The sequence below is a fragment of the Mixophyes fleayi genome, chromosome 7 (assembly GCF_038048845.1).
Source record: "Mixophyes fleayi isolate aMixFle1 chromosome 7, aMixFle1.hap1, whole genome shotgun sequence".
Classification (NCBI taxonomy): Eukaryota; Metazoa; Chordata; class Amphibia; order Anura; family Limnodynastidae; genus Mixophyes; species Mixophyes fleayi.
The window spans coordinates 131,482,289-131,503,750 of record NC_134408.1 but is presented as its reverse complement, the minus strand read 5'-3'; the positions used below and the strand labels follow the sequence as shown (position 1 = coordinate 131,503,750).

Sequence of the window (21,462 nt, the reverse complement as noted above, 5' to 3'; positions counted from 1 at the left end):
TGAGGAGTCTTATTTTTATTATATCCTTGATCTTTGTGCACTGACCTTATGTGAACTTGCTGCTCTTTTATTTTTTCGCTATGGTCCACAAAACATGCTTGAGCTCTGCTTTTCCAGGCCAGTGATTTACACACAAACTTAATGTCTGATTTAATACTTGCTCCTTTGTACATGTGTTAAGGATCACTGTGGTGTGACCATTTATTCCCACTAAAAGCTGCAGATAAGAAAATAGCCTTTGGAAGAATCATCAACAACATCAACATTTATTTATATAGCGCCAGCAAATTCCGTAGCGCTTTACAGCTGGGAAAAATAAGGCAAAATAATGAAATAAGGTGAAAATAACCATACAGTTGATGGAAATTATTGCCTAATAGTCATGTTTAACGCTCTGAGTTAGTGTTAAATTTCTTTGATATAAAGTGACAACCCCAAAAATGGTCGTGCTGGAATTTTTACCTGATTTTTTTATCTATGCCCTATAACTTAATATTCATTAAAGTGGGGCATTTAAAAATATATAGTAATAAATTATAATACAGCGCACACAACACCCATAAACATACATCCAGAAACAGGAAATTCCATCATCGCCATTCATTCCATTGTTCTGCTTTGTGTATAGTGTACGTTCGGCAACTTCGTTCATAACTGTACACTTGTTACGATTTATTGCAATATAATGATCTCTTCAACTGAATGCAAAGCTCGTGCTTTTTTGCGTCTCGCCATGGCTGCAACCCTGCAAACACTGAACCGGAGGGAAAGAATAAGAAAGAATCGGAAGAAGGGGTTATATATATATCTATATAATACGATGGTATGATAGCAGACAAAATTACAGGTAGATAATACAGAATTGAAGAAATGAACACATGTCACATCAGTAAATAAATGAGACTTTATTGAGAATATGTATTTTCACATGTGTTAACAATTCATGTTGTATACACTTGCGTACAGGAACATGTAGATGACATATGAAGCATGCAAAAAACGTTTATTATTGATTCGCTATGAAAACATCACTATTTAAACATCACTTTAAGTTTAGACAATACAGCACGTGGGAGACATAAGAGAGAACATTATACATTAAAATATACACACACAAAATGTCGTCATTGTTGGAGGAACTATCGACAGAATTGTCGGACAGACGAGTACGTACACAGTGCAGAATCAGCACGACATTATTTCATTGATTATAGTTATTTTAAGGCAGTTTATAAAATTAAATAAAATGATACGATGTGCTTTGGTATGATAAAACCTGATACTTTCAGTGTACACACTAATGTAATATTGGACCTGGCGTTTATCGTGTAAGCGGCCCGATAGTTGGGTGAAAAACCTGTAGTGTGTACCCAGATTTACTGTTCATTAACCAATAGAATCTCTGCATTTTTTCGACAGTATACGTCATTCACAGATAAAGGATCTTTTACTAACATTGCTGTCAGGCGCCGTCCTCGCACTCACCATCGGTGCCCGGGACGGACGCCTTCCTTTGCCGGCAGCTTGTCCTGTTGCCAGGCAACGGGACGCCATCTTCTTTTGTCGGGCCTCGCTTTCAGTGCGCATGTGCAGCTCACGTACGTCTCCGTTGCCAAGCAACGGGACGCCATCTTCTTTTGTCAGGCCTCGCTTTCAGTGCGCATGTGCAGCTCACGTACGTCTCCGTTGCCAAGCAACGGGACGCTTCTCTGCACTTCCTGTTGGCTGTCAGCTGTTCTGACCGTCGGCACCACTGCCACCAATCAGGGAATTGGCTCCTCTACTTAAACTTACCCCTAACACCAGGTAGGCCCCAGAGTATCTAGGTCTTCCTATGCTCCAGCCTGTTTCCCTGCTCTCCAACTGACCTCCTGTGTACCGACCTGGCTTCCTCTGGTTCTGCTCCTGAATCTATCTTCAGCCTGATTGCTACCACTGTATCTGACCTTTGTCTTGCTGACTCTGATTTGCCTATTCCTTTGGTACCTCATTTACCTGAACGGTTTGACCTCTGCCTGCACGACCACGTCTGTTCACCATCCACTTTGCTGATAATCACTTGGAGGGCTGCGACCTGCACGTCCCTTGCAGCAAACTCCAAACTCCCTTGCGGGGGCTCCTGGCGAAGACCGGAGGTGTGTTTAGGCTCCGCACCCCTAAGATTAGCAGCGCAAATATCAGCAAGTGGCCTTCAGTCCCTGTATCTTGTAACAATTGCTTTCCGGAGCAGAATTTGCACTAAACTGTCACAAGCTTGTCTTCATTGTCATTAGGGTCAGCATGGTGGTTAAGTGGTTAGCACTTCTGCCTTACAGCACTGGGGTCATGAGTTCAATTCCCAACCATGGCCTTATCTGTGAGGAGTTTGTATGTTCTCCCCGTGTTTGCGTGGGTTTCATCCGGGTGCTCCGGTTTCCTCCCACAATCCCAAAAACATACTAGTAGGTTAATTGGCTGCTAACAAATTGACCCTAGTCGGTGTGTCTGTCCGTCTGTGTCTATATTAGGGAATTTAGACTGTAAGCCCCAATGGGGCAGGGACTGATGTGAATTCTCTGTACAGCGCTGCGGAATTAGTGGCGCTATATAAATAAATGGTAATAATAATAATAATTGTCTAACTTACACTAGACAGATGCCTGATTAGCTGCTGTGGTTCTTGGCAAGTTTTTCACCAAATTGCAATTTTAGTAAATTAACCCTAAAAACCCATGTTTGAAAAGTACAAGACCTATTAGAACATTGAAGACAAAACAGGAAACTAAATAACTATTACTGGAATTGTTCTGTAATGGATTACTAGCATATACCTGGTGCCCACTTTCCCTTTTTTGAAGATCATCATAAAGGTTTAGTGGGTTTAAAAATCTACCTAAAGCCTGAGAAGGGAAATGATCTTCACTAATTACAATATTGCTTGGATACCCTGTCAGCACATCCTCGTTTCCCTGGCACTGAGGAAAACATATGTAACAATTTGTAACTATACACAATGTTAAAGTTATTTTGTTAATGCAGGCGTCATAAACCCAAAGTAAGCACTATCAATACAGCCTCAGGGAATAGCTATTAAAAAGAAAAGGAAAACATGTATGTACTGATGGTGTCTTGATGACAATATTAAATGAACTTTGTCATCTAGCTAAAGTGATTGGGGCGTCATTTTTAAATCTCTCAAAATAAAACGTGTAACTTTGTTTGGCTTTTATAACTCCTCAATGATTGTGATGTTTATTTGCCTTGATGTCAAAAAATATTTTTTTCCCGGAAGATGTAATTAAATTAATTCCAGGGATAATTTATTGTAAACATCATTATAAAAAAAAACAACGCTATTAGTATTCATACACAATCCCATATACAGGAACATGGTTAAAGATTTTGGCTCCCAGGGTTGTTTCAGGAGATGCTGTGATATGAATTTGACAGTGGGTACATGGTCCTACACCAGTGGTCGGGGAACCGGGGTAAATTACCCCAAATGGGGTAAAAATGAAATTCCTGGGGGTAATGCTGCCGAGACACACCGTCGGCGGTCATGTGATTTTTTTTTTCAATCACATGACCGCGCAGCGGCTCCCAGCAGTCTCCTCTCCTCCTCTCTCCCACTGAATGTCGGGCGTGAAGTCATCACGCCAGACGTCATTTTCAGTGAGGAGCCGAGAGGAGCAGCGGCAGAAGAAAACAAGACAAGAAGAACAGAGAAGAAGAAAAAAAGATGAGAAAAAGTCAATATGAAAGTAAGTAAAATAACAGAGGCACATAGGGTTGCAAAGTATTAATTCAGTTGGAAAAAACAGATGAAACGCTGCTTCATAGTGTGTATTATATAAAAGTGGTGCTTTAATACAGCAGTAACTACATTCATTATTTTACTTAATAGCATCAGAGGCAGAAGTAGTAGAACAAAGGTGATATTATAAAGAGTGCAGAGAGGGACTATCCTAGAGACAAATTAAGACATCGTTCCCATTCCTCCTCTTTCTTTATAAAATATCACCAATGAGTTCGGGATGACTCAAAATTCATCGGCAACAAGTTATTTTATGGAACACTATCTGTATTGTTATTATCCTATACACTACAATATTATACAATTTTTTTTTTTTTTTTTTTTATTCAGCAAAAATAAAAACTAATTTATTGCAGAATTGTTGTTTCAACACCAACATTGACACACAAAAAGATATAAAGTCCAGAATTCTTAAAATAACCAATTTGCAAAGCTGCACAGACACATACAAAGGACTTAAATGCAAAAATATTATACAATTTCATATGCTGTCCTATACTCAAATACTGAAAGCACTACAGCCACTTATCCCAAACAGCTCTCCGTCAGTCTCTGTCCAATGCACAATACTTTCCAATCTGGAACTTTCCAATGCACTACTTCAGTTACTTTTTCAGACACTATCATTACATCTCCAGACTTTCCAAACTCTATAAACACCATCCATTCTTGTGCTTGTACAGACCCCAACTCTAAAGACGATACTGTATCCCAGAAACATTTCTCAGGACAAAAAGTGTTGCGAAACAGCTGGTAAGGTCTGCCTGTCCTTGGTTTTATTCCAAAATATTCTACCTCCCTTTGCACTTTCTTAAGTCAGGCCAAAAATAATGAGAGTATTAATTATTTACTTATCTCAGTATTTAAAGATACAGACGCAGATTATGGTATATACACCAGCTGTGATTTAGTCTTGGACCACAAGTGAGAATGTATTTATCATGCTTAATTATCAGAGATCACCATCAATGTTGTTTTTGGGTTTGTATTCCAAGTTGACAGACAAAATCCCTCTTGGGATTAAATAAAACAATGTAGCTGACGTGTGCTGGATTTGTTTAACATTCATAGATTTCTCTTTGACTAAGAATTCCAGGGTTCAGTTTTACTTATGACCACATTTTACTTTTTGTTTTTTGATCATTGCACTAGAAGTGACAACGGGTACTATACACAACTGCTAAACTGCAGACAAGCAGCATAGATTAAGTTTTCCTTCAGACTTATTATAACCTTGACTTACAATTACAATGGGATGCCTTTATCACCTTCCAGGTGACCGTTATTTGGCAAAAGAACATTTTTAGGAGCAATTCTACAAAGGTAGAACAGTGGCTCAGTGGTTAGCACTTCTGCCTCACAGAGTTCAATTCCCGACCATGGCCTTTTCTGTGTGGAGTTTGTATGTTCTCCCCATGTTTGCGTGGGTTTCCTCCCACACTCCAAAACATACTGGTAGGTTAATTGGCTGACCTCTCTCTCTCTGTCTGTCTGTGTCTGTATGTTAGGGAATTTAGACTGTAAGCTCCAATGAGGCAGGGCCTGATGTGAGTGAGTTTTCTGTACAGCGCTAAGGAATTAGTGTCGCTATATAAATAAATGGTGATGATGATGATGATGATGAAAGGTTATAGAAACATTCACATGTCCAGTAGTGTTATATATAATAAAACAGCTATACAACATAAACAAGGCTGAACTGAGCAATATGTAGGAGAAAACAGGAATGTTGAAATGAATAAGGGCACAGGGTGCTCCTATAGTGTTAGGAGGCAGGATTTTGATATAACATATTTAGTCCTTGATTGGCGCCATGCAAACCCACTTCTGCCGAAAATTATTTTGTTTGGCATGGAGCACATGTCCCCACTCTGAACAGAGCAGGTATCGGAACTATTGCAGGGGTATTGGGGGAGAGCGCATGTCCAGTTAAGCACTAAAGGGGCATCATGGCGGGTAGAGGAGCACTGGAGATCCCCGAAGCGGCACTGTTTTCAGCTCATGAATGAACTTAGATAAGTGGGTATAAACCGTATGATTGATTTTTATACTAATTTACAATTTGTGGTAGATAATATATAACAATACCTGGAACGTGAACATTCTCCCTGTCTTCTGTCTTTCTGTCATATGGATATTATGCAGCAATGTTTTTAAAGGACAAGTTCACCTTTCTGGCAATTTTTTGCTAAAACACGGTATGTATAATGAAGCTAATGGGCCCATTTTGTAAATACATGTCTCTACCTATGTTTCATCATTGATTATCAGAGTGTATCCCACAGTGCCTGTTCCTGAATTATGTCCACTTCAGGGCGTGGGTAATGTCTTCAGTGATTTCCAACCAGCCAAGATTGGGTAGATGAAGTGGCAGTAGGTATCTATGAGGATTGCATTCAATTCCGCTTCGGGCAGAAGTAATGTTCAATTTTCCCTCTAACCATTCAGTGTTTTCAAGAGATGCTCAGCTAGCTTTATTAGACAAGAAAATAGTGATACATCCATAAAATAAATCCTAGCCTGTTTGACTGTAACTAACAACATTGTCCCTCTCTAAGGGGGAGTTCAATTGTCAAAAAATCAGCACCAGGTACCCCCAGAATGGCCGCAAGACACCTTGCACAGATTTTTTTTAACAGAAGTAACGCTTGTTTTTGCTCGCACCTCTAATAACAGTAAAAATGCATGGCTGAGATGTTCTGAGGAACATCGCGGCCAATTGAAACTGCCCTTAAGTGGCCAAACCACAGATACAAGTGTTGAAAGCATGTCTGACTTACAAGGAGCACAAGTGTCTCTCTCTCTGTATGAACTTTCTGCTGCCTTCCCCAGGTATAGATAGAGATATACTGACACATCCTTTTATTTACACCTTGCAGCTGTAGCTACTAATCACCCTGCTGTCTTGCTGGGAGGGCAGAAGAACTGAACTGGGCTTCAGGAATGGTGCACACCCAGTCTCTCTGTTCTCACCAGGTGACATTTATGCAATATTTAGATGCACCAGGTGCATCTATGCAATATCTCTGGAATTTAAAAGCGTAGGATAGAAAACTGTGACACACATACAGACCATCTATCATCTCCCCAGTGCTTTGATCAATATATATATATATATATATATATATATATATATAGCTCCATTGTTCATAAAACACTAATTTTTCTTGTCTATGCATTTGCGAGTGTTGCAGCGCTGACAGGGATAACACACATTTCAAACACCTAATACAAGATGATTATGTGAATCACTAGCAGAGATTTTCAATCTCATTTCTTTTTTCCAGAGCCGTAACAATGGCGGTGTGGGCGGTGCTACAGCCCAGGGCGCAAGGCCTAGTGGGGGCGCAACACCCGCCCGCCCTTTACATGTCACCAGTGAAATGGCAAAGGGCCGCAGGACTACTTTGCTTATTGAAGACAGCCAGCGCGAGGGTGCCGGCTTCCTGCTATTGCAACATCCTGACAGACAAATAATGATGTCAGGATACTGTCAAAACACAGGCGACGAGGAACTGGTACAGAAGGAAGTAGAGGACAGAAGAAGAGACGCTCAGATGAAACACTGCAGTGCTGGACAGGAGCGATGGCTGGAGAGGAAGGTGTGTAGAGTGAATGGGGGACGGGGGGGGTCTGGGAAGAAGGAGTGAGGGGTCAGGAGAGAAGGAGTGAAGGGTCAGGAGAAAAGGAGTGAGGAGTCTGATGAAAAGGGTGTCTGGAGTGAATGGGGGGGTCTGGTGAAAAGGGTGTCTGGAAAGAAGGAGAGAGGGGTCTGGTAAAAAGGAGTGAGTGGTTTGGTGGGGGGGGTCTGGAGAGAAGGAGTGAAGGGTCTGGTGGGGAAGGGGGGGTCTGGAGAGAAGGAGTAAGGAGGGTGTCTGGAGAGAAGGAGTGAGGGGTCTGGAGAGGAGGGTGTCTGGAGTGAAAGGAGGGGGGTCTAGAGAGAAGGATTGAGGGGTCTGATGAAAAGGGTGTCTGGAGTGAATTGAGGGGGGGTCTGGTGAGGAGGGGGTCTGGAGTGAATTGGGGGGGTCTGGAGAGAAGAGAATATATGAATTATTTAATAATAATTACTATTCAATATTAGGAAATTTGTGGGGCTGATTGGGGAAATACGATTTGTGTTAAATAGAATGTTAATAATTTTATGTTGGGGCTGGTGAGAGTCTATTTGTTACATATGTAGGCTTTTAATTTAATGTTGGGTATGGGGAGGAATAATTTGGTTTATTTAATGGGGATGCTATTAATTTAATGGTGGGAGCTGGTGAGGGGTGAAGTAGGTCTATAATTGGATAGGAATGCTACTAATTTAATTTATGGGCTGATGCGTGGGGTATGTCTGTTTATCAAATGGGAATGTTATTAATTTAATGTCAGAACTGGTTGGGGAGGCTTATTTATTATACGTGGGTGCTATTCATTTGATGTTGGGGCTATATGGGTGGAAATAGACATTTACTGTAAATGGTATTAATTAGATTCTGGAGCTGATTGGGTGGAAGGAGGATTGTTTTTAAACAGAAAAAACTACTGATTTAAAATATGTCTGGTTGTGGAGAGGGAGACCTAGATTCTTCACTCACTGCTCAAATTTCCAGGAGGTGAGTAATAACAATCTCTTTTCCAAACAGGCCCTCAATATTCCCGAACCTGTTTAAGCAGAAACGGAGCATAAGACACCAGCAGACAGAAGACACTGGCGATGCTTAACTGCTGAGAAGCAGGATCTACTCCCATAAAGGTACATGGGGGGGCACCAAATTCAATTCTGTTAGGATATAATTTTTATGCAATCCTCTCCCCCAGCTAGTGTGCTTGCATGTGGGGGAAGGGGGGTATAAGGATATATGACCTTTAAGAGTAGATCTTCTAAATGACCTATGTCACAAGACTCACGTGAGTATGCATGACGTGTGGATGTGAAAGGGTTGTTTAAAATAAAACCACCAAGTCTGTCTAAAAATAATGAAACTACACAAAAGTATATCTCACCCACACTATTATCTTCCCATTTCTGCCACCACTAAGATTTGGATCCAAATCGGACAATTTCAGGAATTCTTCAGTTACTCCCTTGATATCTCAAAATACACTCACAGCTTAAATTAATAAGTTACTGTAACCAAAATAATTATCTACCTTAAATGAAGCATTTGTAAACAACTGAGTTAAACTTGCACATGGATTATTTAAGAACACAAGGACAGAATGTTATTAAATGCAGTATAATATGACAAAGAAAGTCACAATGCTTAAAGCATATAAAAAAATAATAAAAAGGACGTACAGTAATATTATTGCAAAACAGTTTCATAAAATAAACAAGAGTGAAAACAGAAACCAAAAACTCACATACTTTTGTGTAACTGCCCTTAAGGAAGCTGAAACATGGTCAGATATACAATAGCATATTGACCTCCAAGAAATGAAACATTTCTAATATCAGGTTAGTATTTTTAAGCAATATTTTGCTGCCGCTTCCCCCTTTCCTTGTTAGGTCACTAAAAAAGAGGCCTGTATGTATGGTAGTCAGTTTTATGACCCCTTTTATGACCTTTGTTCAAAACACATTTCCATTCAGGACTTCTTATAAACAATATATCTTTTCTCTGGCAAATCATAGAAATATAATAAAACATTCAATCAACAGTACATGATCTCACACATAGACAAATATTATACATCATTAGGAAATATAAATTCCTTAGGTCGATAAGTTGTTCCTCTATGTTCTCCCTCAGGTTGGTAGATATGGCTGACATATTTTATGTGGCTTGGTCCCGGATTAGGAATTTGTACAGTGGCCATTTCAGATATGGATTATAAAAATTATTTTCTTTGATGTAACTTCCCTGCAAGAAATATTATAAAGACCTGGGATGGTCACACTGTCTTCTATTGGCATATCATATGAAAGGTGCCATAAAACCTTATGTGACCTGCTGATCTTATCTGAAAATCCTGTAGCTGGGTCTCAATAAAATATTCACCACCCAGCTAGGTGACAAGACAAATACACTTATGATAACACCAAGATTCTCCAAATATAAACATTCCAAAGACCTTTGAAGTAGATTCAGCATAGTTAACCCCTGGTTTACTGGCACACATGACTGTCACAGGATAGAAACAATTCCTGTCTTGGGGAGTGAAAATTTATAAATTTAGGTCTAATATTCCTAACTTGTGATTATGCCATATTCACAACAACCTGTTTGAAAAGTTTATCTCTGAAGGGTTGCAAAGTGCTGGAACATACCACACCATAGCAGACATTTGCCATTAATAGTTATTATTTTATTTTTAAATAATTAAAACATACTTATTCAAATTTGTAGGGCAGACAAGTGAATTTTAATTTATCACCAGCCTTACAATATAGATATGTTACTAAATGTATTTATTTATTTATTTATTACTATTTATTTGTATATCACCATCATATTATACAGTGCTTTACAAATAATATGCACTCATTCACATCAGACCTTATTCAAACTTGCGCTATAAATAAAAAGGAGGATATTTTTAAAGACTATACTCTCTCAAAACAAAACATTTTGATGGAGAAAAAAATCTTGTAGAAAAACATATGTTACTTCTGACCCAATCTATCTAGTGGTCTCTTTCCTGCTTCACACCGACAGTGCAGTTGTCAAAGCCCCTCTCCTGTCAACTTCCTATTTATGCAAATAATAATTTCACAGAAGAGGGGTTTAATAAGCCCAAATAACATCTACCCAAAGAGGTGAGTGAATTCCCTCCTCAAAGCTGTCTATTAGCGGATCTGTGGTTCAACGTACAGCAGATAAGTAACATTTCTTAATTAAGTCAATGAGGGGTATAATAAGTTAGCCAATGATCTTTACTACCCAAAACAATGAACATAAGCTCAGAAGAGGTCTCCACTCTGCTCTTTTGATAGCAGACTGGGGGACTCATGGGGCCCTTGTGGTGGGCAACCTTCCATCGCTGAGCCACCTTCTCCTCTTGGACCCATAGCTACCAGCCCCTTACACCCCGATTGTTAGGACCCTGAGTTGAGTGTATGCTAAAGTGAGACAAACTTAATGGTATAAATGGTAATATCAATGAGTGGAGTTTACCACAAGCCAAAGTGGCATGGCCTATTGATTTGAGGTTAGACAGATTCTTTGCCTAAATTTGGTAGGTATTTTTATACACTGTTTTGGCTAATAACGTCTAATTTCCCTGAAACTATTTGGGAAACCCTTTTCTGCACATTTCATGAAATAGTGTAGGTTTAGAAAGCACACAGTATATGTATGATAAGCTTAAACCCAGTAGGACTGAATTACTGGTAGTGCAGTCCAGGTCATGCCGCAGGACTCAAGCCATCCAGTCCTATTCAATAGAGCTTTATAGAGCTCTTATGAAGAAACTGTATGGATTGCACTATGTTAGTTGTTATAGCGTTACAGCAGAAATGAGCAAACAATTGTTCCCCAGCCCCAGGTAATAGGAAGTGTTCCCGGGGAGACAGACCCACTTTCCTACATGGGAAAGTGGGTCTGTCTCCCTCTAGATCTACTGTAGGGGGGTGTTGACAAAAGGTAGACAACCCTTTAAGGCAATGTCCACCTACAGTTTTTTTTAGTTGTACAATTTAGTTTAGAAATTACCTGTTTTAAATTTCTTCCAACTGTGCTTATCCTTAAAATACTAAACATATTAACAAAAATAACAATGTTATTTTTTATTTAATTAATACTTTTTAATTCATGCTAATTAAATTGATGTTTCTTAACACTAATTATAGCTGATAAAGATTATAAAAATATGTTGAGAAATAATTAAACTGAAGCGTACAGTACAAAGTAAGAAATGTAAAGCTTGCACCAAGCATTTATGAACTTTGGTCGGACTTCAATTATCAGATTGGAATGAAAACCAGTTGTAGGTCATTTGAATCTGCTTGCAATGACTTTGCAGTGTACTAATCAGATGCCAACCATTAATTAAGAACATTGTATCTGCCTAAACCTTAATCACCCTAAATAGATTGCACTTGACAAACACCTTAGATTACTTTCATAAACAAGGATCCTTATGATTGTCAACATCTTGATAGTTTATGCAGGTTGCATAATTAAATGTTCATACTAAAACTAAGCTATAAAAAGGACAAAATACACTTAGCCTTCTCCACAGTAATCAAATCACTGCATCATGATACATCTAATAGAGCAGTCATATAAAAACATAATAACATAATAACAATTTGCAGCATTTTAAAAACAAAACTCAGGACAAACTCAGGTTAATGATCATGTCCAGCATCTACTCCCCTTCCCCCAGACTGGACCCATATTGGGCTACCTTGAGCTGGGTCACTGGGACATTTTTTTTCCTTTAAAATGTTCCTAATAGTCGAGTCTCACTCCCTGGGCTAAAATTAGTCAGTCCTCCCCTGGTCCCAATCCATGCAATCACACCCACATTTCTGCAAAAGCCATCCCCACCTTTTGGTAGGCCATAGCTCTTTTCGGGACCATGAATTGGGACAGCCCAGCCAAAACTAGGACTAGCATATATGTATTATCTCCATAATACATCTATGACAAAACAACAGATTATCATCATCATCACCATTTATTTATATAGCGCCACTAATTCCGCAGCGCTGTACAGAAAACTCACATCAGTCCCTGCCCCATTGGGGATTACAGTCTAAATTCCCTTACATACACAGACACAGACTAGGGTCAATTTGTTAGCAGCCAATTAACCTACCAGTATGTTTTTTTGGGAGCGTGGGAGGAAACCGGAGCACCCGGAGGGAACCCACGCAAACACTGGGAGAACATACAAACTCCTCACAGATAAGGCCATGGTCGGGAATTGAACTCATGACCCCAGTGCTGTGAGGCAGAAGTGCTAACCACTAGGGCAGTGATGGCTAACCTGTGACACTCCAGGTGTTGTGAAACTACAAGTCCCAGCATGCTTTGCCAATCGATAACTAGCTGATAGCCGGCAAAGCATGTTGGGGCTTGTAGTTTCACAACATCTGGAGTGTCACAGGTTAGCCATCACTGCACTAGGGGCTAATCTGGCCACAAACAGATGACATTAGAGCAGAGAGTGACAGGTAACCTGATACACTTCAGGGGCCACATGGGCAGCCCTCTAACCTTCAAAAGGGCCACACATTACCTATAACCTCAGTAACAAGCTAAAACAACACATTACATCAAAGAAATATTAAACATATCAACAGGCATTTTAAACAAGTGTTACAAGTTATAACAGACAAATCTGCAGTAAAGCAGGAAGGAGCTGGGTCCTGCAGGTGAAGGCTCGGAGGGCCGCCTGCTGCCCATCGCCGTCCCACAGATAAATGTGCAGAAATTGTGATGTTCCCAGTTGTAACCAGATATTTTCTTTCATTTACTAAACCGCCACTTGAAATATTACAGCTGGTTTCTGATTGGTTGCAATGGGCAAAATAACCTTCTCAGTTCAGTTACCTGTGGAACGGTTTTCATAAGATGTTCCCCATTTTATTTATCTAGTCATTTAATTTCAATGTCAAGTCAATATTTTATGTTTTATTGGTTTGGAATCGCTGTGTGTGCAGCTACACTGTGTTTCTACAAGAGTGAGCAAGCGTCAGCTAATGATGTGTCTAGCATCATTCATTCATGTAGCCAGACTGAGGCTAAGCTATAGACACCAGTATTAGCTAATTAATGATTGGATTACTAAGTACTGTTTTGTGCAGAATTGTGACAGAGTGAGGGATGAAAACAACCACAAACTGCAGTTGCAGCTCTTTGCTGGAATAAGGGGCTTAGTAGCAAATACGTCCCTTAGAATGTAAGCTTGGCTGTGTTAGGGGCTAATGTGAATTATTACAAAACATTATCTGTAAAGAGCTGGGTAATATGTTGGTGTAATATGAATAAAGGGAAATATTTATCATGAAAATTCCAGAAACGGAAATAACTTTGGCTTTTCAGTAATTTCATAAAGTTATCTCTTGTATTCCCATTGTTATGATGGGAAAAATAAAAAAAAACTAGTGCTTTATTTAATTCCTGTTGCTGTTGTTATATACTTGTTAATACACTTTATTAAATAACAAGTACAAAGTGCTATTGCGCTTCATTTTTTTTCTGTTTGAACCATTTATTAATTGTATATTTGAAGCAATCATAGGATTGTTTTAACCAAAGCTGAATAAATATCATTTTTTTTTTAAAAAAAATAATCCTATAAGTAAAAATCGTTGGACATGTGTTTGGAGGATGAATATTATTAAAGGATGTGTTCCTCTACAAAACTAGCAAAATGACAAAATCCTGCTGCCCTGTTAGTACTAAAGGGAAAATAAATACAAAATGGATAAAACACACAAAAAAATACATTTATATGCCTATTGTTTCTTTTGTGTGTGTGTGTGTTTTAGCTCTGCCTGTGAATATGCAAATATATATACACACACACATATATATATATATATATATATATATATATATATATATATATATATATATATATATCCAATCTACTTCAATGGCCATGTATCTATTCCCATGGCTGGCTGGCTGCTCCTACAACATCTGTCAGTCTTACCTTTATTCACCAGCAGTACTACAGGAACAACAATGACAGCTACAACCACTGCACCAACCAACAGACCGATCAGCCACTTCGCCCATGTCTGCAACACACAAGTGCACCGTCAGATGTTTAAGAATGGAAGCATACATTTTTACATTGATCAATACTTATCCAGCAGAATCTCTGAAGTGAGCTAAAGTTCTAAGCATACCTTTCTAAGCACAAACCTCTGATCACTGCCAATAGTGCTCCTCTTAATTTTGCTTAACCCTTATTAAAGGTTCAGCCAACCTCTGGTCCCCTAGCTGTTGTGGAACTAGAAGTCCCAGCTACCCCTGGCAGGCAGGGCAGACTGTTCTGTAATTCCATGACAGCTGGAGATACACAGGTTTCCTATCTCTGGTTAAAAAAGCATTTTAATAAATATGTTTTAATCTTTAAATGTGTTTATTAATGAGGTAGTAAGTTACAATCACTCACCTTCATGTTTCTTGAGTTCCTTAGAGGAATGTATTCCCCTTCTCCAGGGTGAGGGGGAGCAGTGAAGAAAATAAGCAAAAGAAAAGTTTAAGTAATAGATATCCCGTGATCACTCAAGTGACAATGTTAACAGCTTCAATACAAATAGTTAAACATTAGTGAGGATCAAAATCAGCAGAAGTGAAGTTGGACTCTATAGTCCTTAGTCCTTGCAGGCAATTTCAGGCACACTAAAGCATGATCGGATTCCTAGCAGCTCAGACACTATCCTAGAGTCAGTGGACTGCAATAGATTGAGCTTTAAAACTGTACAGGAAAGAGAGAGAAAAGTTTCTGCCAGCTGTTTTGCACTGTGAAGGGGGAGTGTGTGCGATCAGTTTATAATCAGTCTATAATCAGGTTGGAGAAAACTGGGAATTCCACAGCTAAGTTACAGCTAAGTTTTATCCAAGTCAAGAGACTTTTTAAATAAACTGTGTACGAATTCACGTGTACGAATTCATGTGATTGCCAGGTAAGATCACAAACCTGTCTTTAATAATAACATTCACAACATACTGGGTTGGTTAACTTCCGAGTGGCTACATAATCTGCTTCAGCTAGGAAGAATAAAGATTTATTTGGTTTCTTCTGGTCAATGTTCCCCAATATTCTGAGAAGAAGAAACAAAGGAATTTGATTTAATTTAGAGGAGTTTGAAACTAGCGCGATCACTTTTTAGGAATTTGTACGTCACTTATTACATGAGATTATTAAGGTGTATTTTGAGATAGTCCGGTAGTAAACTTCACGATTGTGAAAATTTGGACAATTTTGCTGGGGATATTTTTTGAACATTGATATACAGGTCATATAGAGATGGACTTAGAACAATTCCTGGCAATGCAAAACCTGCAACAAAAGCCAACATGTATATGATCATTAAAGACACTTCCTAAGAAAGCAGCAAATGGGAAATTCTAAGGTCGGGGACGAATGTGTAGAAGTGCAAATATGTCTGAATGCCAGTTGAAAAAATAGTCTTGGCTTGTAATCAGGGGCTGGTTGACAGATTGTATCCCAGGGGGCGAGACTTGGCTCAGCAGTCTATTAGGAATCTTTTATAATAAAAAAAATGCAGGTAGCCCAGTGAACCAGCCAAGGTAGCCCACTATGGAACCGGCCCGGGGCAGATACTCCCCTGCCCCCCTAGCCAAGCCAGCCCCTGATTATTATATGAGCAAAGTTCATCCCCTCTGAGGAGTCTCAGAGCTGGCTGGCCGGGCTGGGGGGGCATCTGCCTCCCTGGGCCGGTCCCATCGTGGGCTACCTTGGGTTGGGTCACTGGGCCATCTGCATTTTTTTTCCTTTAAAATGTTCCTAATAGACTGTTGAGTCGAGTCCCCCCCCCCCCCCACCAACCGGGCTAAGAACTGCCAGCCGTCCCTTGTACATTTGTCAGGGCCCTTAATAACATTATGCTTGCTCCCATATACAGTTCGTTCTACAGCCAACCACGTATTTGTTTTCCTCCTCCAGAGACCCCACTCTCTGTATTTCTATGCCACCCCTTACCACTATCTCTGATGCAGCTCTCCATATCTGTATGACAAGAAAATATTCACCGCACCAGGCAATCACTCACCCTGTATGATGTATATAATATATAATTGAGTTATAACATTCCAACAGTTACTTGGGTGGTGCTCCCCAACCATGTATAGCTCACAGATAATAATAATAAAGGAAAAGAATAAAAACATGGAATGTAAGTGAGGGCACTCTTAGAGTGATAGAGTAATATTTTAAAATAAAAAACTTTATTGGGTATATATTAAAATGACCCCTAAATGGTCAATAATCCACCAGTAGCGAAATATTTAAAAACAACAATGCACAGTAACAAAAGTGCAAGATTGGTGTTTAAAAGTGGCAGCTGCTGCTGCCCCGCTTCACTATGTTAAATATATTTGGTAGTGAATCAATAATCACAATAATAAAAGATTATAAATCCTAAATTGTTAATCTCTCAATAAAGATTATATCATTTCTTTTGATGTCCTAATTGATACCGTATAACAATGAGTATTTAAAAGTTAGATAGACAGATGAATATTATATCTGACGATTACCAAGGTGCCACCATTGAAACATGCACTGAACCAGATTCAGATATCAGATATCAGTCTCTACATAGAGATTGAGCTAAATGAAAGGCTTATCCCCTTACTGAGTGGAATACTGAAATGCTATCGCTCCTGAATCTATGCTATCTTTTGAGTAGCCTACTTATAGATAGAGAAAAGAACGCTTCTCTAAGCGGTTCCCGTCCTGGATATACCAGGGGTATTGCCGCTAATTATTGTTGTCTAGGACTATAAGAAAAGGATATATTATAATGAAACATAGCAAGGCGAACGTCGAAGCGCGTTTCACATACTCGCTTTAACTAGGCTAACCGATGAGTACCAATGGCAGAGCTTACAAAGGGAAGAGACATCCCCTGTGATTACATCACAATTGTTTAGCCAATCGAATATCCCAAAAGTTGAAAGAAACCACTAAAGATTGACAGATGTATGGACCTATCCTGGAGCTAAGAATGAAAGTCCCACCTAGCCAGTTGGAATAACTGTATGGCAACCCCCACTGCATGCCATCTTTATAAAATAAATAAGCAAAATTAATTTTGGCCCTAATTAAGCCCATGTTTAAAACTATACAATAATAATTAATTCTTAAGTAATAAAACATAAATGGAAACAATGAAATGTAATGTAGACAGAGTGATGCCCCAGCACCATTGCTGCCCCAGGAGTAAGCCTACGTGGCCTCTCCACAAATTACAGGGGCCTGGTCTGAATTCTGTTACACGATTATATCAGACAATAGTGTGTGTAGAGGTTGCAATTGAAAGGGGAGGCACAAAAATTGTCCAGATTTAGCCCATGGGACGGCAGTTAGGCAGCCCTGTATAAATAATTAAAATAAATTTGTACAAATGATTGCAAAATAAATAATGAGGACATTAGATGACAAACACATAAAAATACAGTATAACTTGCTTGGGCACAATGGGGCTCTATGTAATGTATTGTGCTAACAAAGCCACTTTGCCATCCTCACATCACATAGAAATAAAAGCAGTTGTTTACTGCACAAATTTCCAGGATGTCCGGTTGTTCATTTTTGTTTGTGACAGTGCCACTACACATAAGGCGGTTGGCACAGCCTCACGAGTGGAGTGTAGGTTTCCACGTCCTGTTCTCACCCATATGAAATTTATAGCAAACACTAAACCTTCGGGAATTTTCTTATATTAAGACTTACAGGACCAGGCTCACATTTGTTACTCACCTAGGCGACAGTTGCTGTATGACTTCTCCTAACACATCCCAATTGTATAAAATAAATAAATGTAATTTACCAATGATTTAAAAAAAACACCCCTCCCAGAGGTACAGATACAAATCAAATAAGGATAAAAATAGACATTGAATTAGAAGCCACCGGCAGGAAGTTAGGTTTAGGGGAATGGGCTTATAACATATGCTGTATTAGTTTTGCCATTTGCTGTAATAGTATGAAAAGTGGGTCAGTTATGTTACCTTCTCTGCTGACAGCATCATGCATTAAAGTCAGTCTGTGGCAGTGGAAGAAGATGACTTTCACATAGGCAGAAATAGTGGCAGGTTATACTGTGTTAGATGCTGATTAAAACTGTAGAAATTTGAGTTTACATTGGAACACCAGAAATAGAATAGAGCTATTATCCTTTATTTTTTATAGCCGATACACATTCTGCAGTCCTGTATAATGAAAACATTTTATACCTTCACATCAGTGCTGTCCCAATAGAGCCGCAAACTAAACTGTTTATATAGCAAATGTCACATTTAGAAGTTTAAATGTTTTTATTACATGGGTATTTTTGCATTTATAGACAATACTTTTATATTTAGGAAGAAAAGGAAGGGGCGTGGTGGGAGGGCGGGCCGATCGCACATTTTGCCCCCACGAACCCCCCTCTCTACCAAATTGACATGTGTTGTGGGGGGGGGGCGGGGCAACAATGACGTGATTCCGCGAATTTCATTGAGGCGCAAAGTAGACAGAATACGGGAGGATTGCCTGCACTTCCAGGAGTCCGGGAGACCTACCCGGAATTTGGGAGAGTAGGCAAATGTATTATAAACATGTTAGCCTGCATTAAATGTACCTGATTGGTACAAAAGTTGTCTCATTGGAATGATTGGATGGCTTATGAGCTCTGTATGTGGTGGGAAAGAAGCTGTGCTGCCCTAAAGTGAATCTCATTAAAATATGCATTCCTGCATTCAGCATACACCAAGCCCAGGCCAGGCCAACCTGTGGCTCTCCAGGGGTTGTGATACTACAAGTGCCTTGCCAGCTATCAGCTGGCCATCTGCTTGCCGAGCATGCTGGGACTCGTAGTTTCACAATAAATGGAGAGTCGTAGGTTGGCCAGGCCTGGCTTAGCTGCTTCCATCAGAAATTGCAATCATTTGCTCCTGCTGCAGATATCACCAACTCGATGCACAAATCCTCATATAAAAATGTGTAGATAAAATAGGCACATACAATCACAGAGCTGTATATATAAAGTACCCTAAGTTTACTTTGTTTAAGGCAACACAAAGGCTGAATACTTAAACCAAGAAATCTGCAAAAAAAAAAATAGCCAATGCCACTTGGCTGGACATTGGATTACATCAAGTTTCCCGCAACACTCCCTTCATGGGTCTAAGGAAAGAATCTACACAACACATTTTAACTCCTTATTAGTCAGGGACAAAGTGCAAAAATGTGTGAAGGCCACTCTGTACGGAATCTGTAACTTTAGATAATAATGAAAAAGTAGAATAAATTGGCTAAAAACAACCTTAAATATTCAGATGCATAATTGAAAATATGTCTCTGATTCTTCTCCTTCGGTGGTCCAGAGCAGGAAAAGTTGGAGTAGTGGCACCATAGGGCTCATTTAGAAGTGGGTGCTTCAGAATGCACTAAGGGAATGTACTTTTTTTTAACCTGCTTATGTTGTGTTGGACACATCTCAAGGTGTGTAATATCTGTGCCAGGCATTCGCCAGGTGTAAGAAGTGTGTATATTTACACCCCACGATACCTTACAGATAGTGTAGACAATTTATGTTTATGTTATAAGAAAACATATACTGCTTGAGTTAACAAACATACATACCTAACATTATTCTTTGATGGAGAATAGCGACAAATTAAGCTACACCTGAGATCTGCCCAAAGCATGCCCCAAACAACACTTATTTCATGTGATCACACCCTTCCTGTATGCTATCATCATCACCATTTATTTATATAGCGCCACTGATTCCGCAGCGCTGTACAGAGAACACACTCACATCAGTCCCTTCCCCACTGGGGTTTACAGTCTAAATTCCATAACACACACACACACGCACACACACACACACACACATACATACACACACACACACACACACACACACACACACACACACACACGCACACACACACACACACACGCACACACACGCACACACACAGACAGACAGACAGACAGACAGACACACAGACTAGGGTCAATTTGTTAGCAGCCAATTAACCTACCAGTATGTTTTTGGAGTGTGGGAGGAAACCAGAGCACCTGGAGGAAACCCACGCAAACATGGGGAGAACATACAATCTCCTCACAGATGAGGCCATGGTCGGGAATTGAACTCATGACCCCCAGTGCTGTAACCATCTAGCCACCGTGCTGCCCACACTTCTTTTCACCTCCCAAAATCAGGATTATAATGCAAAAAATCAAGAATGTTGAGAGATATTGACCTCATAGTAAACTTTTGGATAACAAAATATATTTTTGGAGGTGATCTGTCAGAAAAGGGGCCTAAAACGATTACGGTTTAGGGGGGGTGACCTGTTTTGTTCTGAATTTGCAGTTGGGAATATTAACATATATGGTACAAAAAACTAAAACATACTAATGCAGCAAGTGTATACAAATATAGATTAAAGGGCCAAACTGGAGACAATTTACTATTTTTTATATTGATCTTTATCAGCACCAAAGAGGAGTAATTTGGAAGAAAAAAAGAGATTGAGAGGGATTTGGGTCTAAAGGAGGGACACATAGGATATTGCATTAAGGAAATTCACTTTAATTGTTTTTATAGAAAAAATATAAATAATAGCTTTGCAATGCGAAGAGTAACTACAATATATGTAGCTAATAAAAATATTCAATTGTTATGTTTTGTTTTGAAGGTGCTCAGTAAAAAATCTGTGTACCACATGGATATGTTCTGTTTTGTAACTCTTACCCCAGATCTGTCTTGTGATAAAGTGTTGTAAAAATCACTGCACAGAGGCCAGCCTCCATCTCTGCCCTCATACGACACTGCGTATTAAAGCTGCAAGGGCCTTCATTTATTAGTTTGTTGTTCTGACAGTCAGAAATGAATGTGAGAGAGTAGGGAAAATCCAGCTTTGCTTGATCTGAGCTCCAAATCTCCTTTTATCCTAAGATGGTTTCCATATTCCTGTGTTTGAGGAGCTCAATCAAACTAAGCCCAATGTTCTGCCTGGTCCTCCTAATTT

At 39.4% G+C, this 21,462-nt stretch overlaps 1 protein-coding gene across 2 annotated transcripts in view; it reads right to left on the bottom strand.

The window, feature by feature from the left end:
* The window catches only part of DPP4 (dipeptidyl peptidase 4), an 88,827-nt gene that overhangs the window by 66,653 nt on the left and 712 nt on the right, over nucleotides 1-21,462 (bottom strand). For both annotated transcript variants that reach the window (XM_075180756.1, XM_075180757.1), the window contains exons 2-3: nucleotides 14,861-14,901; nucleotides 14,393-14,480 (exon numbers count right to left, since the gene is read on the bottom strand). In XM_075180756.1, coding sequence (XP_075036857.1) covers nucleotides 14,393-14,480; nucleotides 14,861-14,901 — 129 coding nt within the window. The remainder of the gene's footprint in view (nucleotides 1-14,392; nucleotides 14,481-14,860; nucleotides 14,902-21,462) is intronic.